General features: G+C 44.0%; 1 protein-coding gene across 3 annotated transcripts in view; it reads left to right on the plus strand.

Annotated features, from left to right (window-relative positions):
• Window positions 1–20,623, plus strand: part of GPC3 (glypican 3) — a 407,184-nt gene that overhangs the window by 297,961 nt on the left and 88,600 nt on the right. For all 3 annotated transcript variants that reach the window (XM_021684303.1, XM_044911673.1, XM_044911674.1), the window contains one exon: window positions 8,696–8,816. In XM_021684303.1, the coding sequence (XP_021539978.1) occupies window positions 8,696–8,816 (121 nt within the window). The remainder of the gene's footprint in view (window positions 1–8,695; window positions 8,817–20,623) is intronic.

A 20,623-nucleotide genomic window follows, 5' to 3' on the forward strand; every position in this document is an offset into this window, starting at 1 on the left:
AAAGCGTGTGGGTGTTTTCAGGAGCCATCGAATTAATGACTTGTGACACTTCTGCAAAGTGGGACTAGACAGTTTGGGGTTCCAGAGAGGAGGAATGTAAAATGTGGGGGGGACGAGTGGGTCGGGATTCTGACACCCCAAGTGGGTTGGTCACTGCCTTGGGCCTCAGGAAATGATTTGTTCTTCAGCAGGTGACAATTAAGTTTGAACCATTTGAAGTCCTATCTGGTGAGTCCCCCCACCCCCCTCCAGAGGACCTGTCCCCTGGAAGCCCTGTGTGAGGATATCTCTGCTGAAGCTACGCACACGTCACTGCTCAATCACAATCGGAAAGAAAGCTTTGGGTGCTTTTGGCCGTGCTCATTCTTCCCTAATCCTACACCATCAGTGCCCCTGCTTAGACTTGGACTTCAACTGGGGCGTCCTTAGACAACTGAGACGCTTTCCATTTCTTCAGGTCTCTTCAGCGTGGGGAGGAGTGGATTTGAAGCTTCCCCTGACTATTCATCGCGAGGTGTCTTCATCCTCCTTCCGGAAATCCTTTTCTTTTTTTTAAAGATTTTTCTTTTTTTTTTTATTTGACAGAGAGAGACACAGCGAGAGAGGGAACACAAGCAGGGGGAGTGGGAGACGGAGAAGCAGGCTTCCCATGGAGCAGGGAGCCCGATGCAGGGCTCGATCCCAGGACCCTGGCATCATGACCTGGGCCGAAGGCAGATGCTTAACGACTGAGCCACCCAGGCGCACCTGTTTGCTTGATTTTTAACAACTGAAGGGCTAAGGAGAAGGCCCTTTTGCTCTTAATAACTTTTTCTTTTCAATCATCCCGAGGGACTCAATGTCAAACTCGAGAGCTAGGTGATTTGGGTGACCCATCACTTGAGTGGCAGTCTTTTTTTTTTTTTTTTAAAGATTTTTATTTATTTATTTGACAAAGAGAGACACAGTGAGAGAGGGAACACAAGCGGGGGGAGCGGGAGAGGGAGAAGCAGGCTTCCCGCAGAGCAGGGAGCCCGATGCGGGGCTCGATCCGGGGACCCTGGGATCATGACCTGAGCCGAAGGCAGACGCTTAACCGACTGAGCCACCCAGGCGCCCCGGGAAATCCTTTTCTAATACCATTTATTGCACACCTACTGCATGTCAGCACGGTGTTCAGTGTGTTCACATAATAATAACAGCAACCCTCATCTGGACGTGCTGGGCACTGTTTTAAGCACATTGCCTGTGTTGTCCCAATGTACTAGCATTCGGGCTATCAATTCGTCCTCAAAACAAGGCAGGTGGCATCATCCCCATTTTACAGATAAGGAAACTCCAGCCCAGCAGGGTTTCATTATTTGTCAAAAGGCACACATAAGTGGTGGAAACCAGCTCATGAACCTATGTCTCGACGACGAGGCTGGGGCTCCTTCTGCCATGTGACTCAACCTTTCTAAAGTGTATGATGTACTCGTGGTCTTGGTAAACTGCATGTACTAAACTGACTTTCACCCCCTAAAACTAATGACTGATCACTATTTTGACCATCCGTCGCTGTGCCACAATGCTGTCATGGGCTATTGACCCATTCTCTGACTCCTTTCTTGGCTCTTCCATTGGGGAGCATGACAGCTCTGTGCAAGTCACATCTGCAGGGACGCTTGGCCTCTCCGGGCCCCAGTCTGCCCATCTGTAAGCAGAGGGCATTGGGCTAAATGATTTCGAGGGTTCTCTCCGACCCCGATATTCATTCCCATGAGTTAAAATCTAACTTAAAAAAAAAAAAAAGCTAACTTAAAAGAGGTAAAGATCATTTCCTTTTGGCTTAACTCCAGTGGGACGAGAAAACATCTGGTTTTCTGGGCTAGTTCTCTGCTCTAAGAGGACTTGATAAATGAGTTTGGGGTGATTGAATAATAAATCCCAACTGCACACCCTGTCCTCTGACAACCTAACCCCCCGGTTCCCGAGCTTCTGAATTACATATTTCTTTCTGGTTTTGTAAGAGTGAAACTGGGTCGAAGTCCTCTCCTCCTTGATATGTCCTTCCGCAAGGACACCCCCCCCCCCCCGAGAGCCCTGCGCCAGTGCCGCCCGCCTTGGCCTGGCATCCGGACTGCTGGTGGCCGGGCTCTAAGCCCAGAAGGCAGTTCTCACCGGCCTTCCCACACCCCGGGCTCTGCCTAGCCGCGGTCTCATTTTGGCTTCCTTATTTACTTTTCTCTCTCCTTACCTCGAGGTTCCTCTGCAGAGTTTGCTTCCTTGGACCCATGTTCAGGTGATCCCCTCATCATCAGCCTTTTCTCTCTGCATTCCCTTCTCGGTGGGGGGCTGTTCCCCACAGCCAAACTCTTCTCCCCATGGCGGGTGGTTTTCAACTTCTCACGCTTTCTCACCATCTGGAAAATATTCTTTGCTTCTTCAGGTTTAAATGACTTCTTGAGTATAATCCAAGACCAATCTTTCAGTCCCCCCCCTCCACCCCTCACGGGGAGCTTTGAAACTAGGTGAAAAACAGATTCTAATACAGATAGTCCCTTATATAGTTAATGCCCACTAAATGAGATATAAATGGATCGACATCTCTCTGGTTTCTTCTCTAGCTTTTACTTCCTGTCTGTTGAAATGTATTTGTAATTAATTTCTGAAAGGCTGTTGTTCCAGAACAGAGGGGCTTCTAGGAGTATGGTGGGTGTATGTTTCTGGCACTCTCCTGGTTGAGATTTGCTCTCAAGTGGTACTGCTGTGCTGACAAATATGGAAAACATTTTCCTTTAAATATGTGCATAAATAAATAAGAAGCAAATTGTTGCTATCTTTATTAAATGTATTTACAAAACTCAGCTCTTTTCACCTTTGCTTTATTTTTCTGTTCATTTATGTAAATTAAGACGGCATCTTGCATAGAAGGAACTTTTTTTAGGCCTCTTAACAAGATGGTTTTTCTACCCTGTGTTCTGGTTTGTTTTTAAAGCTATTTATACTCTTTCAATTACCCCATTTTCCCATAGTGATTACTGTGGATTATTTATTCATTTCCAAAGAAATGAGCTGATAAATCAGGGGCTGCAGGCAGTACTGCAGTCTTTCCATAAGATGGCGCTCTGAGAATGTGAGCTCTGTAACTTACAGCGCTTGGTCTAACCTGGCGGCAAATTAAACTTTGGTAAAATCACTTATTTGGGGGGGGGAGTTAGTCCTTCTAAGACTTGCTCTCAAACACTTGCCACCATTCTAATGCCTAGGGGAAGAAGGAAAGTGCATTTTCTAGAAGCCTCCCTGCCTTATATCCGGGCTAGCAATGTTTGAAATCAGCAGTGTGCATTTTAAGGGACCTTTTTTTTTTTTTTTGGAAAGATTATTTATTTATTTATTTATTTGACAGAGAGAGACACAGCGAGAGAGGGAACACAAGCAGGGGGAGTGGGAGAGGGAGAAGCAGGCTTCCCGCGGAGCAGGGAGCCCGATGCGGGGCTCGATCCCAGGACCCTGGCATCATGACCTGAGCCGAAGGCAGACGCTTAACGACTGAGCCACCCAGGTACCCCTTTAAGGGACCTTTTAAAGAATGGACTTTCTTCTAGAGGGGGGATTGTGATACTAACAACTTGTGCTGGTAGAAAAGCCCCTCTCTGGGTCTCAGTTTCTTCACCTACCAATGAGTGGATTGGACAAGATGATCTCTTAAGGGTGCTTCCGTTTCCAGCGATTTCTACATTTGAATTCATTGATTTCTTTCCACTACATCCTTGCTGCTGCAGCCAGCACAGAAATGGGAAGAAAAGATCGCCCATTTTACGCTTGTTTGCCTCTATTCCTCTTCTACAAGTGCTCTCTTTGCTTCAACTGTCCCAAGACAAGCATGCCCAGATGTCCTGTTTTAATTAGGTTCCTTTTCTCTTTATGGCTTTTGCACCAGTACCCCCCTTCTCCTCCCCCCCAATCCTTGACCAATCTGCCTGAACAGAACCATGTCCCCCTTTTCACTTCACAAATAGGGATTTCTTGGCATTATGGCAGACATTTTTGTGCTAAGCAGATACCAGAGTGGGTAGGAAAAGGCAAAGACACCGCATGTAATATGTAAAGGTGATGCTTTTTAGATCACACGTAACATGTCCAGCTAAGAAAACTTGAGATTCTGGAGATAGGAACTTCTCTCTTCATTTTTCTTCCTCCGCTGGCTGGTATTCATTGCCAGAACCATGGCAGAGCTTTAGGAAAGAAGCGGTATTCCTGAGAGAGGACAATTAATCTAATTAGAGATGAGTGTCACTAAGTAGATAACTCATCATTAAAATCCTCTGTGGCCGACAGCGTCCCCGTTCCTGGCGCTCTGGGCAATCTGTGGATGAGGGTCGCGCAGTGATGGCTCGTCCCCGTTCAGAGGCTCTCATGGACCCTGCACGCCAGTGGCACAGAGGGAGCCAGTGAAAATGAAATGCTGAATTAATTAATGCAAAAGCTACGGAGACACCCCTAACCGAGTCCCTCCGGGCTTGAAGCGGAGCATGCATGTTCCATAAAATTCCCCGGGGGCACATCACATCTGCCACATTGCTATAGCCGAGGCGACATTCTCCTGCATTCATTTTCCTGTTGTCCTTAGAGATTTTCAGATGGCCTTTGGTGCTTGTCTTGTGGCGTGCTGGTGGTGGTGGTCGTGGCGGATTATTTATTTCTCTGACCTCAATGTCATATCTCCCAAGAACACAAAATTTCACTGAATAGCAATACTGTTGGATCTGTGTTTGGGAGACGTCCAGGGCGACATCGTGTATATTGCGTTCTGTAAATATGCGTTCTGTCCTAAGAAGTCACCTTTGAGGGGCGCCTGGGTGGCTCAGTCATTAAGCGTCTGCCTTCGGCTCAGGTCATGATCCCAGGGTCCTGAGATTGAGCCCCGCAGCGGGCTCCCTGCTCCACGGGGAGCCTGCTTCTCCCTCTGCCTCTGCCACTCCCCCTGCTCATGTGCTCTCTCTCTCTCTCTCTTTCTCTCTGACAAATAAATAAATAAAATCTTAAAAAAAAAAAAAAGATTCTCCATTATCCTCAACAACCTCATCTCCCGCTCCGTTCCTTCTTCAGGCAGGCACTCAGAGATTGATTTAAAGATTTTTGGCATCTGAAGTTTATACCATTCGCTGAGGCCTCTTTAAGAAAAAGAATACAAGGGGCACCTGGGTGGCTCAGTCATTAAGCGTCTGCCTTTGGCTCAGGTCATGATCCCAGGGTCCTGGGATCGAGCCCCACATCGGGCTCCCTGCTCCGCGGGAAGCCTGCTTCCCCCTCTCCCTCTCCCACTCCCCCTGCTTGTGTTCCCTCTCTAGCTGTCTCTCTCTTCAAATAAATAAATAAAATCTTTAAAAAAAAAAAAAGAAGTCACCTTTGAGCTGGGCTGTTAGTAATGGCCACCGTAACTCTTACCAAGAAGAAGGATTTCCCATAGGCCCTGCTTTTAATTATCTTTTCCTTCCTTTTGTTTTTTCTTTTGCCTTAAGAAAATTAACTACTATATAAAACTTCACTCGTTAAACATTAAATTATTATAAAGCTTTAAAAATGTACAAGATATGGAAGAACATAAAATAAAATTAAGAGTTCCCCAACATCTCCCCTTGCTCACCAGAGATAACTGCTATTATCATTTCTTAAAAATGTTCTGCGTCTACCTGGACAAATATAAAGTACAGGAGAGTCATGCCTCTGCAGACCCATTTTTACCCCAAATGGAATCACACCGTACATTCTTGACCACTGCTTATATCTGCAACAATGTATCTTGAATTTGGCTTCATGCCAACACATACAGCTCGACTTCGTCCTTTTCATGTCCGCATAATATTCCATTTAGGCTTTTAAGATTCCATTCTGTATTTTGTCCGGCTAAGGAGAACAGGGTAGAGTGGTGGGAAACAGAAATGATCGGGGCGTGGGGGAGGTATTGAGACACCTAAAGAGAGAGTGCAAGAACGCCGAGTTTTAAAACAGTGCCATGAAATTTTGGCAGCTATGGGAATCAGTTGGATCAGTACTTTGGGTTACTGCTTTGCAGAATACAGAAAATAAAGGCAAGTTTTAGGTTGAAGCCACAGGCCAGCTCTTCCTAACACTTCTGTAACCAGAAACCATGCTTAATTTACTGAAGTCCTTTGAGGATTTAAATAGCACATGGATAGAGCGGAACAGTGGATGCTATTTCAACTTTCAAAAAGTTTGGCAAGCTTTTCAACCCAAAGCTGTTTTTAAAAAATTGAGTCACCATGGGATTGGAGAGCAGTGTTTTGTCCTGGCTCCTGGTCCATAGCTTGGAGATAAGAAACAAAAAAATAGAGCAAGCAATAGGGACACTTTTCCGGATGGCGGGAAAGAATACAGTAGGGCCGCAAGGGATCAGCTGGGAACTAATGTGATTTAATATTTATAGGTGATTTGGAAGAGGGAGCATAGGGCAAAATCGCTACATTGGAAGATGTCTTTACACTATTCCAATGAGGATCATAAACTTTAGGAAGACGTTTGTTTTGTAGGAGCAGGCATAAAAGTGGCCGGCAAGCTTCAATATGAATAAGCCCATGGAAATGTCTCTGGGGACACATTCCTGAAGTTCATTTCAGAAGATTTATAGTAAGCCTTGCCTCTTTATCTGTGAATAGGGTCTCTGCTTCAGGCGTCAATAGGTGCAAAGAAAGACATGATGAAGTTGCTGGTATCATCAGGAGGGAGATGGTATTTAAACAGCATTATGTGAACATAAAAGAGGAGGCTGGTAAGCTGATTGCCACAAGATATATAAATAAAGAACGCTACTTTGCGTTTCTTTAATATAGCCCCAGAGGCAACTGGTGTTTGATGGTTGGTGATCTGTGTATTCACTAATCTTCAAAGTTAAATAAGCAGAATATGTTAGGCTATCATTTCAGAAGAAATGCAATCAAATGTTCTCTTCAACTTTACTACAAAATATTTTCCTTTCCATGGGGTGCCTGGTTGGCTTGGTCGAAAGAGCACCTGACTCTTGATCTTGGTGTCGTGAGTTCGAGCCCCATGTTGGGTGTAGGGATTATTTTAAAAAAGTATTTTCCTTTTCATTGGATGCCTTTTAATTATGAAAGTCAGAACTAGATTTCCTGACCTCCTCTGCTACCACACGTCTTTTTCAAGGCATGTCCTGAGTATTGGCAGATACGTTATATCATGGAAGGGAACACCTAACAAAACCAGATCAATATCTTCTGAAGTTGTGGAATTTTCAGTAATAAATAATAAAGATGTCTGCCCTACCCACATCACAGTATGGTTGAGAAGCTCAAGTAAGCTGAATGATAAGAAACTGCCTTGTACGGTCATATGTAAAAATACAGTAGTATTAATTATTTATTGCATGTCATAATTTGGGATTACGAAGTGAGAGGCACCTGCGTGGCTCAGTCAGTTAAGCGTCACCCTTGGGCTCAGGTCATGATTTCAGGGTCCTTGGATCGAGCCCCACTTCGGGCTTCCTGCTCAACAGGGAGTCTGCTTCTCCCTTTGCCCCTCCCCCTCCCCCTGCTCGTGCTCTCTCTCTCAGATAAATAAATAAATAAAATCTTAAAAAAAAAGAAATATGAAGTGACTAAATTCTAGGAAATTATCCTTTATAGCTATTCGTGCAAATGTGCGAAGATTGGTATACGAGGATGTTCTTTGCGGCATTGTTTGTATTAGCAAATTATTAGAAATAACTCCATTGTTCATCAGGGATTGGATAAATAAATTATGATATAGCCATACCGAAGAATAAGGACAAGACAGCTATTTATGTTCTGACATGGAAATATGTCCAAGATGTATATTAAGTGATAAAAAGTTGCAAATCAGCATGACTAGTATGCTTCCAATTTGGGTTAGAATTATGTGTTAGTAAAAGTGTGTGGAAACCCCTAGAAGAATATATATCAGACTGTTAGCCATGCTTCTCTCTTGGAAGGATAGGATGATGGGGGAACTTTTACTTTATGCTTTGTTTATTTCTGTACTGTTTAAATTGTTTACAATGAACATTATTATTTTTGTAATTAAAAATACAAATAAAAGAAATACGAATTTGCCCTTAACGCACTGACTATCCTGTGGTAATTGGGGGGAAAAAGTGTTTCCGGCGAGGGCAAATTTATACTGTACATGGCTTGGGAATGCCTCCTGAAAAGAAACCCAACTCCAAGGCCTACAAGAAATAGTGGGAGGAGGCAGTGGAGGAGAAGGAAGAGGTAAAGAATATACAAGCATCTTTCTTTTTCCAGTGAGTAGAGAGCACACTCAGAGTTAAGGTCCCTTCTGCGTGTTCCCCTGACTAAGACGCAAGACCTCCCTTAACTAAGTAGCTCTCATCACTCTGAGTTGCCAGTGGCCCTCACTCTTCTGGACGCCACAGTAGATCCAGAACACAATAAGGGAGGGGACTTTGTCTGTCTTGTTCATTGTTGTATCCCCAACTCCTTGGGGAAAAAAAAAAAAAAGGATGTTGAATTAATGTTTGTTGACTGTTGAAGGTTCTCCGTTGCAAATAGACTCTATCTGGAGTTGTTTACTTTCGCACCATAGGGTCATCCCGTGGTTTAAAAGGCTGAAGAGAGCTTGTGGTCAGCTTGACCACTGGCATCAAGTATAGTCAGCTTTTATTTTGCTTGGGACCCTCCTGTGACAAACCTTTTCTTTACCGTCCCCTTTCCAGATACAGCCAGAAGGCAGCGAGGAATGGCATGAAAAATCAGTTCAACCTCCATGAGCTGAAAATGAAGGGCCCTGAGCCAGTGGTCAGTCAAATTATTGACAAGCTGAAGCACATTAACCAGGTAAGTGGTAAATTGAACAAAAATGGAAATGGGGGAAAAAAATGAGGGATGGTCAGTGTCCGCTGTTACAGTTGTGTTCTTGGGCTTTTGGAGAGGCAGCCGTTCTTCATTTTCTTCAAAGATTCTCTCTGTTGGGGCGCCTGGGTGGCTCAGTGGGTTAAGTGTCCGGCTTGTGATTTCAGCTCAGGTCATGATCTCAGGGTCATGAGACTAAGCCTCAAGTTGGGCTCCATGCTCGGCGGGAGTCTGCTAGAGATTCTCTCTCCCTCTGCCCCTCCCCCCACTCATGCGCGCACACGCACACACTCTCTCAAATAAATAAATAAATCTTAGAAAAAGATTCTCTCTGTTAAAAAGGACTTCTGACTCTTGTTTTTTACTCCATTTTTATTTTATTTTAAGTTTATTTATTTTTTTTAGTAATCACAACACCCAACATGGGGCTCGAACCCATGACCCTGAGATCAAGAGTCACACACCCTTCCAACTGAGCCAGCCAGATGCCCCTTCATCCCACTTTTAAATAATAAAGAAAATATCATAATATTAGAGAAAGCTTGGGAAATGGAAAAATATTTCTCACAATCCCATCACTCTCTCCTGTTTTCATTTTTAGCTGTTCTTTTCTAATATTTGTTCAGAAAACCACACTCACACAGGCTTGTTACATAACTGGAACCACACAAGTGATTTATAGTTCTTAAAATTAACACTATATTGGAAACACTTTTTCATGTTGTCACAAATCTTCATATTAATCATTTTTTTGTGGCTGCCTAAGATTTCTTTAAGTATTCATCATGATAATCAGCTTGCTTTTGCTGGACATTGAGATTGCTTCAAATTTTTTACCATCATAAATAAAGCTACCTCTTCACACATGGCGCTTTCTCCTGATCTTAGGTCATTTTCTTAAAATATTGGTGTTATCAGGTTAAAAGATATGAGCATTTTAACGCATGTTTCCAAGTTGCTTTCCGACGGGAACGTGTATCAGCTTTCACTGCCACTAGGAAGATACTAGAAGACCAGCTTCACTGCACCCTTGCCAACTTCTGACTCACTGCCATGCACAGAGACACCCACAGATTCCCTTGACCTGTACACAGAGTTTTTCCTCTCATGAGGAGTTTAGTAACTAAGACACAAATAGAAGTTAGTTGTACCATCTGCTTGTGATTGCTTTGTGGCCACAATTAAAAAAAATGCCACCAAAAGTGCCACCGTATACCAGAGTGACACCATGGATCCTGGCACCACCAACTTCTATTTGTAGCCTAGAAAGAACTTAATGCAACTAAAATCCTTATGCAGGGGCAGAGGTTTGTGTATCAAGACACTGGCGTGGCTTTATTTTTTAATATGAAGATTAGCAATGACATTTTTGTGGTTCTTAGAAAATGTTTGGAAGGGCTTTCTAATAGTGGTATATTTCACTGCAAATGGCTTTGTGAAAGTATTTACAACACACTTGGGTTTGGCTCCTCCAGTGCCTAATTAAGTGCTCTGCACTCAGTGAGCACTTAATAACCAGTTGTTAGTGCTGCTGAGCACATGATAATGGAAGTCGCTGCCTGAAAGACCCTTCTCTCTGTAAACTCCCAACCTCACGAAGTTCTGCAGAGCCTGGCTAGACGTAGTATGATTTCTCCAGAATGCGTCTCTGAAGGGTTCAGAGCACAGTGTAAACCACTTCTGTGGAGGTGTAAGGGCATGCTACGCTTCACCTGGGGACAACAGCAGTCATTGTCCTCTGAATAATTTCCCAATTATCTCTAGCCGGCTCTATCTGGGGGGCTCCACTCAACTGGTTAGACCCCCCCACCCCGACACACACACACACACACTGGTGAGGCCAGACTCTCAGGCTCCATCGCTGTGCCCCTAATCCTAAAAGAATACTATAACAGATCTCTTTGGTCAGTGGACCTGAAGGAACACCTACTATGTGCTCAGCCAGGTGCCAGGGCCTTTGGGACCCACAAGTCTAATGCTCTGTATTCATAGCTTCCTTGGAAGGATGCACAGCAGAGAATGTGCTTTCAGATAGAAGGCAGCCTGTGATGAAGAGCCAGAGGACGCTGCCACTCATCCATTCTGGCTGGCCGGCCTGAGGTGGGCAGGGCTAGGACAAGAAGCATCGCAGAGGGCGCCAGCGCCCAGAGCTGCCACGAACAATGAGTAGGTAAAGACAAAACCAGGGAGTGGCAGGCATAAGAAAGATCAAAGGCCTGCGGTTGTACTCCCCAGTGGAAAAAGGGAATGCCATATCATATCAGACGTGGGCTTCTATGTGATCCAGTGGTCACTAAAAAATACAGCCTTGTAGCAAAGACGTTGAGGGTTTGATACTCATACTGTGGGAGACCATGTGGGAGTGTGGGAAGAACGTGGGCTTTGGATCCAGATGGATATAGAACCAGATACCAGATGGTATAGAACTTTGGGCAAGTCATCGGACCTGAGCTTTAGTTTTCTCATCTCTAGTACAGAGAGATATCAAAACCTCTCTTACAAGGTTCTTGTGAGGATTAGAAATTTGATCTATACCCCCATTACAGAAAGCTTAAATATAATTATAGATATAACATATTTTATGTATTACATATTTTTACCTATATACACAAATATATATAATTGCATATGCTTGACAGACAGTAAATGGCAATTAAGATGATTATAATTCAGGATTTTCTCTGTAGGCAGGACTTGAGTTTGAAAGGGAGCATTAGTCCAGTACTTTTTGCCAGTCTATCTAATCTGCTTCCCCAATTTTGTGCAATTGTAGATCCCTTTGATGTGTCTCTTCTTTGCTCTGCCATATTGTTTCCTTCCGTCCCCTTTCTCTGACTTCCAGCCCCAAAAGTTGAAACCAGTTCATGGGTAGGGAGGTGTATATTATGAGAGTTGAAAAAGGCACCATTACAATTTCTTTCTCCCACCTCTGCCGTGAATATGTGTGTATGTGAACATTTTTGGTTCCCTTACAAATACCGTTGAGCAACCAATTAATTCTCATTGATAGACCAGTTTTACCTGTTTAAGTAGAGCTGTTAAAATTGCTTGGGCTCCAAACACCCACAGTGACTTCTTTTTCTCATCTGTCTTGCTTTACATAGCCCAAACACATTTGTTTTCAGACCTTCAATAAAATTCCTAGTTTGGCTGTGATTCAATCTGAAAGTGAGACATTTTAAGAAAGTCAAAGAAGAACGTTACAATGATGATAATGATGGTGAAGAAGATGATGATGATGTGTCGTGTTTGTATAGCACATAACCATATTTCAAAGTGATTTCATGTTCTAAAAGTCTAACTGGTTGTACTGGGAAAAATAGTCAACCTGGAATGGTATAAGATAGAGTCCTGTCACAGAATCAGTCTTTTCAAGAACTCATTGTTACCTTTGGACATTATTTAGTCCTTACTGACCCCTGTGGGTAAGTGATATATGATCATTGTCCCTTTTTTATAGCTAGAGAAACTGAGGCAGAAATCCACCGAAGGCTGAGTGGGCATGCTGCCAAAACATCCAGTGAGTTTGGTTGAAAATTCGATCAATCATCCAGATGTTGTTTCCTGTACACTGCCAAACATCTGGATTCACTGAATGCCTGACTAAACTGACCTAAAGTTTTAGTGATTGGAACTTGATAGAATCGAGTTAACTTGCCCAAGTTCACATGTAAGTGAGTGGTGAGTCCAGGAGTGTAATGGCTATTTTCCTAGGCCCCTTGCTTGGGGCTGCATCTATTAAGCTATAGTAGGATGCTCCAACATACACATCTGTAAATGCAGAGCTACCTACTTCTCTCTGTCTGTGCACGTATGTCCACGTGCATCCATTCAGATGGACCGTAGCTGGGCCATTTATGAGCACTTCCCAAAATAACTCTTCACTTTCTTCCGTAGCAATTCTCAGCCGCCTCCTTTCAGGTTATGGTTGCTGTTGATAGCGCTGAAAATAATATACTCACTAAGGGAATAAAGTAACATTATTTCCATATTGACAGTCCCATGGTGTAACCTTGAGGGGATGGGTTCAGGGTCAGGCCCGGGCCCCTTTCCTGGGAAGGCCTGCAGGTGTGGAATGGCCTCCCCTCCTCCTTCCAAGCCAGAGTTCATGTGTAACATTCCCACGATTGGAAATGAGGACCTTTTTATTTCCTTTTCAGTTTCTAATTTGTGCAAGGATTTATTGTCTTGTGTTAGCAGAGCAATTGAACTCCTTTAAGCCCTCAGTGTCAGTTCTGAAATTTGCTAGGCAATATTGCTTTAAATACACACACACACAAGTTTTGTTTTTATTTTTGCCTGGAGAGAAGACCCCCCAAATACCAAGAATGATCACAATACATTCTTACCCAGATGATACTGTGGGCCATTTGCCCTCTAACCCAGCTGTTGGTGACATTTTCTCTCTCTTTAAGAGTAGCCGTGTAGTTAGTGTGAATTCAGTGGTCCCTGAACTGCTCTCTGTTATTCTTCCCCAGGAAAATCTCGCTGTTTATTGTTTTTCCCCAGTTTCAGTTCCGGTTCAAATGGAATTCCAGAAATTGTTTCCCTGCCTGTTGTAAACAGTTGAAAAGCTCTGACACCAAATTTCATTCAAAGTTGGATAAAGTCTCATCTGTTTGGGATGGTTGAAATGTCCTGCTGAATGGTGGGGGAGTGGACGAGATGGCCTCTTAAGATTCCTTCCAGCCGTGTGATTCCGTGATTTGTGACTCAAGGTCAGCCTTTAACCCAGCACCCTCTTGTGAACAAGTCTTGTGACTTTATTCTCTGCTCTGCCACTCTTTTTAAAACACCCTGCTCCCAGGTCACCCCTTTCTACTTTGTAACCTCTCATCTTTTCAGAGATTGTTCTCTTCCCACCAGTCCTCCAGCCTAGGCAGATGGAACTTCAACTTGCCCTTCCCTGCCCCGCCCCCCCACCCAATTCTTCTGTCCTACTGCCTTGTTCCCATTAGGCTATGAAAACATCAGATTAGAAGACCACTTTTGCATTTATCACCCCTAAAGTTTCCCTCCTCCGGGGCCAGATAGGTGACCGGTCTTCGGATCAGGTTAGCCACGTGACTCCATAGGAATGATAATAATTCTGCCATATAATGGCGCGGCACGGTTCAGTTTGGAAAGCTCTTTCATGTACATTAGATAAACTGATCTTCACAATGGCTCTGAGAAGCAGGCATCATTACCTCCATTTACCAGATGAAGAAACGAGGGGCCCGGGAAGGCCAAGTGAGTGACAGATCGTAAGTGGGAGGCCTAGACCTAGGATCTAGGGCCACTGATTTCTGGCTGTGCGCTCTTGCCTTCTGCTTCTTTGAAGCCACGCCCCACCTTGTGCTGGCTAGCAAGATCTAGACATAAAGGACATGTACATGTACACGAAGCAGAAACTCCTTAATTTGTCTAACAACCTCCAAGTCCCTGATGTAGTCATTTCTATGGTTGAAGCTCTGAAATCATCAGCAGAGAAAGAATAAGCACGCCATTTACCAAACCTCAATTAGAAGATTCTTACAAAACCAACTACCATGCTATCTGGTGTGGAAACTGAGGCCCTTGGTGACATGGCTTCAAGTTAGGCGCAGCAGACAAACTTTCTCTTAGCTATCTCGAATTTATAAAATGATGGCAGATGGTCAAAGAAGAATTTAACATGTAAGCAGACAGTGGGACAGCGCCGTTTCCACCCCCCTCTATAAACACCTGAAAAGTATTTTTAAGATGCCTGACAGATGGCTCCAGTATCGTGAAAAGGTGCTGGCTGCTGAAATAGAAAGTTAAAATTTTTAATAAGTTAATTAGTAAAGTTGTTAAGTGTCAGAGAGGTTCTCAGGACATTCCTTAGCATGTGATTCAAAAACAAAATCTGGAAATGCATCTCAGGCATGATAGAAAACACTCTGAGGAACTTCTTTCAGTCTTCCCATAATAAAACCAGCGAGAGTCGTAAAACACTGGCCTAGTCCGATGGTTGCTAGAAAAGCCAACACTGATCTAAAATGTCGAAATAAAAGGAGAGACCTTTTGAGAGGCAAATATAAATAAAAGACCTTTCCAAATGGAATTACGTCCCAGTGTCTGTCACACTTCTTCACATACAAATAGCGTGGCAGAACTTTAGGAAGGGCCATTTCCATATGGAGCCAGAATGTGTGTGTGTGTGTGAAAGACAGAGTATCTACAATGGCGTGTTAACAAGAGCCAGTGAATGACTTCTGAGTTACAAAAGGACAATGTGAGTTGGTCTTTAAATAGCAGACCTAGACTCTGTGGAGCTAAACATTATTTCATGAAGTAAAAGGGAATTAGCCGATGCATTCCAAAACACATTTATCATTAAAAAATCTTCTGTCATTTTGCTTAATAGCCTGAAAAATAATTACGATGTCTGGTGGCTTTGGGGAGCATGTGTTTTTAATATCTTAATTACTATGTACAGTTTAATAACACTGCACCAAGAAGAATTCCCAAGTATTTCATATTAAATTTATTGAAAATGAGCTATTTGCTATATTTAGAAAATATAGGACTAAAGGTACGTAAATTGGCCCACGTATTTTAGTCCTTGCATATGAAATGAAATTACTCAAATGAAATGGAGGATGAGTCAGGAGTGGCGGGCCAAAATGTTATTGGTAGCAGTGTTGGGGTAATCTTGACTTAGCAATGAAGGGAAATACGATATCTTTTTTCACTGTAGTATTATACTCTCTTGAGTGTTTTGTTTTAGTTAGAAGTACTGGACGTGTCAGGGGCGCCTGGGCGGCTCGGTTGGTTGAGTGTTTGACTCTTGGTTTCAGCTCAGGTCATGAACTCAGGGTCCTGGGATCGAGCCCTGCAGCGAGCTCTGTGCCCAGCAGGGAGTCTGCTTGTCCCTCTCTCTGCCCCCACTCTCGCTCTCTCTCTCAAATAAATAAATTTTTTAAAAAAGGGGGGAACACCCAGGTGGCTCAGTTGGTTAAGTGTCTGGCTCCAGCTCAAGTCATGATCTCGGGGTCCTGGGATCGAGCCCTGCAGCAGGCTCTGTGCCCAGCAGGGAGTCTGCTTGTCCTTCTGTCCCTCTGCCCACTCATGCTCTCCTCTCTGTCTCTCTCTCTCTTAAATAAATAAATACACAAAATCTTTGAAAAAAATGAAGTATTGGACGTGTAACCTGTGGAAAGACAAGCTCTACATATGACAAGAGAATTCTATCAAATTGTAAAGGTGACCAGATTTACAAAGTTAGAGATATAGTTCCAAAATAGCTATGAAATCCATGAGGTCTCATATTCTATTCCTGTTTACCTCCTGGCCAAATGCAACACATTTTTTTAAAGATTTTATTTATTTATTTGAGAGAGAGCACGTGTGCACACACACCAGTGCGGGGGAGAGGGGCAGAGGGAGAGGAAGAAGCTGAGCAGGGAGCTCTCCTGCTGATCCCTGAGATCATGACCTGAGCCTGAGCCCAAGATAGACACTTAACCAACTGAGCCACCCAGGCTCCCCTGCAACACATTTTTAAAAAAATAAATAGTTTCTGGGGCGCGTGGGTGGCTCAGTCGTTGAGCGTCTGCCTTCGGCTCAGGTCATGATCCCAGGGTCCTGGGATCGAGCCCCACATGGGGCCCCCTGCTCAGCGGGAAGCCTGCTTCTCCCTCTCCCACTCCCCCTGCTTGTGTTTCCTCTCTCGCTGTGTCTCTCTCTGTCAAATAAATAAATAAAATCTTTAAAATAAATAAATAAATAAATAAATAAATAAATAAATAAATAGTTTCAAATGGTTGCTCTCTACCCCCATAAACCTTCATGTATGTTCAAATACTGTTTGAGAAATTCAGAGGTAACTTTTCAGCCAGAGAGATATGTATATATATATAATATAAATTCTCTGTTTCCTATAGCACCTAACATAGTATCACGTACAGAGTAGACATGGAACATACACAACATTTTGGTGATCAGTTTATTCAAAGGACTCAACCTTGGCTGCTCAATTTATTTCTGAATTTAGATTCAATTTAAGGCACTCCTCACATTCGACATTGAACCAGCTTTTGTGCCAAAGGGCAGGGTTACATAAGTGCAGGGTTATAGTTAGCAGGGGCCTTTAGGTCATAGGGTCCAACCCTCTGGTTTTACCGATGAATAAATGGAAGGCACGAGAGAGAAATGACACGTCCAGACTCCTACCACCAGAAAACAGCAACGCCGAGCCCGGGAGAGGAGCACAGTAGTATTTTGCCGTGCCATCGCTCGGCTGCCAAAGGCTCCCGTGTCAGGCGAGACGTGCTTGCAAACCACACAGGCACATTTTCCTCTACGGTCCTCCTGAGCACGGCAGAAGCCCACACTTCAGCAGTTCATCTTTGGAACCAAAAGCAGAACAGCACGAGGCAGGAACTTGCTAATTATTTATCCCTCCTTATGGATATGAACCAGTGTTTGGTCACAACGAGTACACCTTGGGGCCGTCACCTCCCTGAGCCCACGGAGCAGTGGCCCGCGTGGCACCGAGGGGGATGGGCGCGTCTGCTGGGATCACTGAACCCAGAGCAGGAAGAGGTAGCAGGACCTGTGGCTCAGAGCCTTATACGCCCCTCTCCTCCCCGCCCCCCACCCCGGGTCTGCCTCCGGCGCCCATCCACGTTCAGGGGCCAGTCATCCTTTCGCTCTAGGGCTCTGGATCTCAGCTCCTCCACCTTCCTGGGCCCCCCTGTAACAGTTTCTCTTAGCGCTAAGTGGGTCCCAGTGCCAGTTAGCTCAGTTGTTCAGGCAGTGTATTCAGATTGGTCTCCATAGGGAGTAGAGATGTGGGAGACGTGCTTGGGGGGGTTGCTCTGAGTCCCCCATTCCTATTTTAACTGGAGCTGCTACAGTTTTAAAATCTGCTTTACATATCCGTCTTCTGAGTAAGATTTCCCTTACACAGAGGGTTCCGACTGCTAACACAGTAAAAATCTCAGGGTGCCCTTGAAGCTGACATTAAAGGTTTAAGCCCATCTGAGCCATGTTTTCATGCGAGCATTCATGCAACGGATCTCCTAAATATCTACAACCCGCAAGGCTGTCACAGAACGCCTTCCAGTCCCCGTTAGCCACCTCCTAAAATGAACTGTTGGTTAAAAGGGGGACCAAATGGGCGCGTGTGAATGGCTTGGTGGAGATATTATTCCTGTTGGAAGTGATGTTCCTGGTGGAAGGTCCATGTTCTTTGAAGCTGAAGACCAACACATCTCAGTTCTCCTTGCCCGCGCCATTAGGATTCTGACAACATCCAATGGAAATAAAACTAGCTTGTCTATACAGAGCAGACACTTTTGCCCCTGGATGGCAGCCCTTTGTTCATTGGCTCAACCAAATGTTTGGCCTCCGTCCTGCATGTGCCCAGGGTTATTTGAGATCTAACCCTGTGCTGTAAACTTATTTGACACGTGGCCAGAGATGTTTCCATGTTCTGTGTGGTCTCCGTGTCAGTACTTAGTAAAATGTAAAATAACAATGATGGAGTCAAGTCTGTATCCCTAACTATATGCTTGTCTTGGATGGCAGCTGCAGTGATTTTGCATAGCAATTGTTAAGTGGAGTATTTCCAGCAGATTTCTAATTAATGTCAAAGTGAAAAATACATTATTAATATGCACTGGAAGATACCGGATAGTTTCCTAATAGGGTTAAAGTATGATCTTCTTTGTTTAATTAGTTGATCTGGATATTATTTTCTTCATAGTCCATATTCTGCCAGGACGTCACTTTTCAGAGTAAAATCTGTTCTGTATTATGGGCGAGCAGTTGACAAGACCAAAAAAAGCTAAGAGAATTACTATCGTGGTCTGCCATAAATAATGAGGCCCGAGTTCACATCAGTTATATCCCAGGGCACTGAAGAGTCTTCTGGTTATTATCATGGTATCATTGTTAGCAAATTTTGAGTCATCACAACAAACAAGAGGAGCTGAAAGACTGGAGAGAGACCTGATTTTTTTTCTTTTTTTTATTTGAGACAGAGAGAATGAGATAGAGAGAGCATGAGAGGGAGGAGGGTCAGAGGGAGAAGCAGACTCCCTGCCGAGCAGGGAGCCCGATGCGGGACTCGATCCCGGGACTCCAGGATCATGACCTGAGCCGAAGGCAGTCGCTTAACCGACTGAGCCACCCAGGCGCCCGAGAGACCTGATTTTTTAACCTTACCTTTAATAAGGGGGTAGAGGGGCATCTGAGCGACTCGGTTTGTTAAGCATCTGACTCTTGATTTCAGCTCAGGTCATGTTCTAGGGTCATGAGATCGAGTCCAGCATTGGGCTCCACACTGCTGAGCGTGGAGCCTGCTTAAGATTTTCTCTGTCTCTCTCTCTCCTTCTGCCCCTCCTCTGCACTTGCTTGCTCTCTCTCTCTCTCTCTTTTTCTAAAAAACATAAGGGGTAGATATTGAACTGTGGATACCACAAATCAGGGAGCCTGGTATCACATCTTAAGTAAAATTCTAGATTAGATTCTTGGAGAGCATGAGCTTTTAGAAGCCACCATGATGATGCCTAGGAGCCACTGTGGGCTCACTCAGAACAAATCAAGCCATTTCCTTTATGAGTGTGTATGTGTGTCTGATTTTACTAGATCAGGGGAATGACACAGACATGGCATACCCACATTTCAGCAAGGTGTTCGTCAGAGATTCCGCTGATCCTTTTTAAGCAGGTGACAAGTAATGTTGGCTAAGTGATCATATAGTTTAGTAAATGTATAGCTAATTAACCATCGTATCTGAAGAATATTTTCTTAACATATCAGTGTCAGCCTGGAGAGAGGAGTTTAGTTGTTTGCTTTGTACTTGACCCCTATCGCCTCAAGTTTTTACCAGTGACTTAACTGAAGACAGAGAAGGCATAATTTTAATATCTAGTGATGGCATGAAGCTACGTAGGGTTAGCTAATACTAGATAACACAATCAGGATCCAAAAGTATCTCAGCGGGCTGGAATGGCAGAGAAAATTAGCAAAGTGAAATGTTACAAGGATAAATGCAAAGTGTTCCATGTAGATTCACAAACTTGACTACAAAAGCACAGCTGGGGAAACCCAGCTTAGTAGACATCTTTGTTTTTAATTACGGTGGAAACAGCAATAAGGAGCAATGAAATCTTCACTGACCCACAAGAATATATCTCTCAAATAGAGTGATCACTTAGCAGCTCCTTGGATGTTGTGGCCATTATTGGCAGGGTGAAGGGGAACATATATGTACGTGTGTGTTGGGGTGGGAGAGGGAGGGGCATGGAAGTGAGTGTCTGGGAAAATATTCTCTATTCTGTTTAGAGGTTCAAAAGGACTGTTTTGGGATTATAATGTTCACTGCTCCACCTGAGTTTTTGTTAAACTAGTACTACCTGCTTTAGTTGTTAAGTCTTTTTTTTTTTTTTAAAGATTTTATTTATTTATTCATGAGAGATAGAGAGAGAGAGAGAGAGGCAGAGGCAGAGGGAGAAGCAGGCTCCCCGTGGAGCAGGGAGCCCGATGCGGGACTCGATCCCAGGACCCTGGGATCATGACCTGAGCTGAAGGCAGACGCTTAACCGACTGAGCCACCCAGGCGTCCCATAGTTGTTAAGTCTTATTGGTGTGTGATTTAAGGTCGGGGTGAAAAATCTGGGAGCCACAGCACTGTGTAATCTAGGTTGGGGAAAGTAACAAAGATCTTAGAACCAAAGATAGATCTCTGCTCAAATCTCAGGTATGTCACTTTGTGATTGCCTAGATTTAGGCCAAATTATTTAACTTCCTGGCACTCAACTTTCCTAATCTGTGAAATG

The sequence above is a fragment of the Neomonachus schauinslandi genome, chromosome X (assembly GCF_002201575.2).
Source record: "Neomonachus schauinslandi chromosome X, ASM220157v2, whole genome shotgun sequence".
Lineage (NCBI taxonomy): Eukaryota > Metazoa > Chordata > Mammalia > Carnivora > Phocidae > Neomonachus > Neomonachus schauinslandi.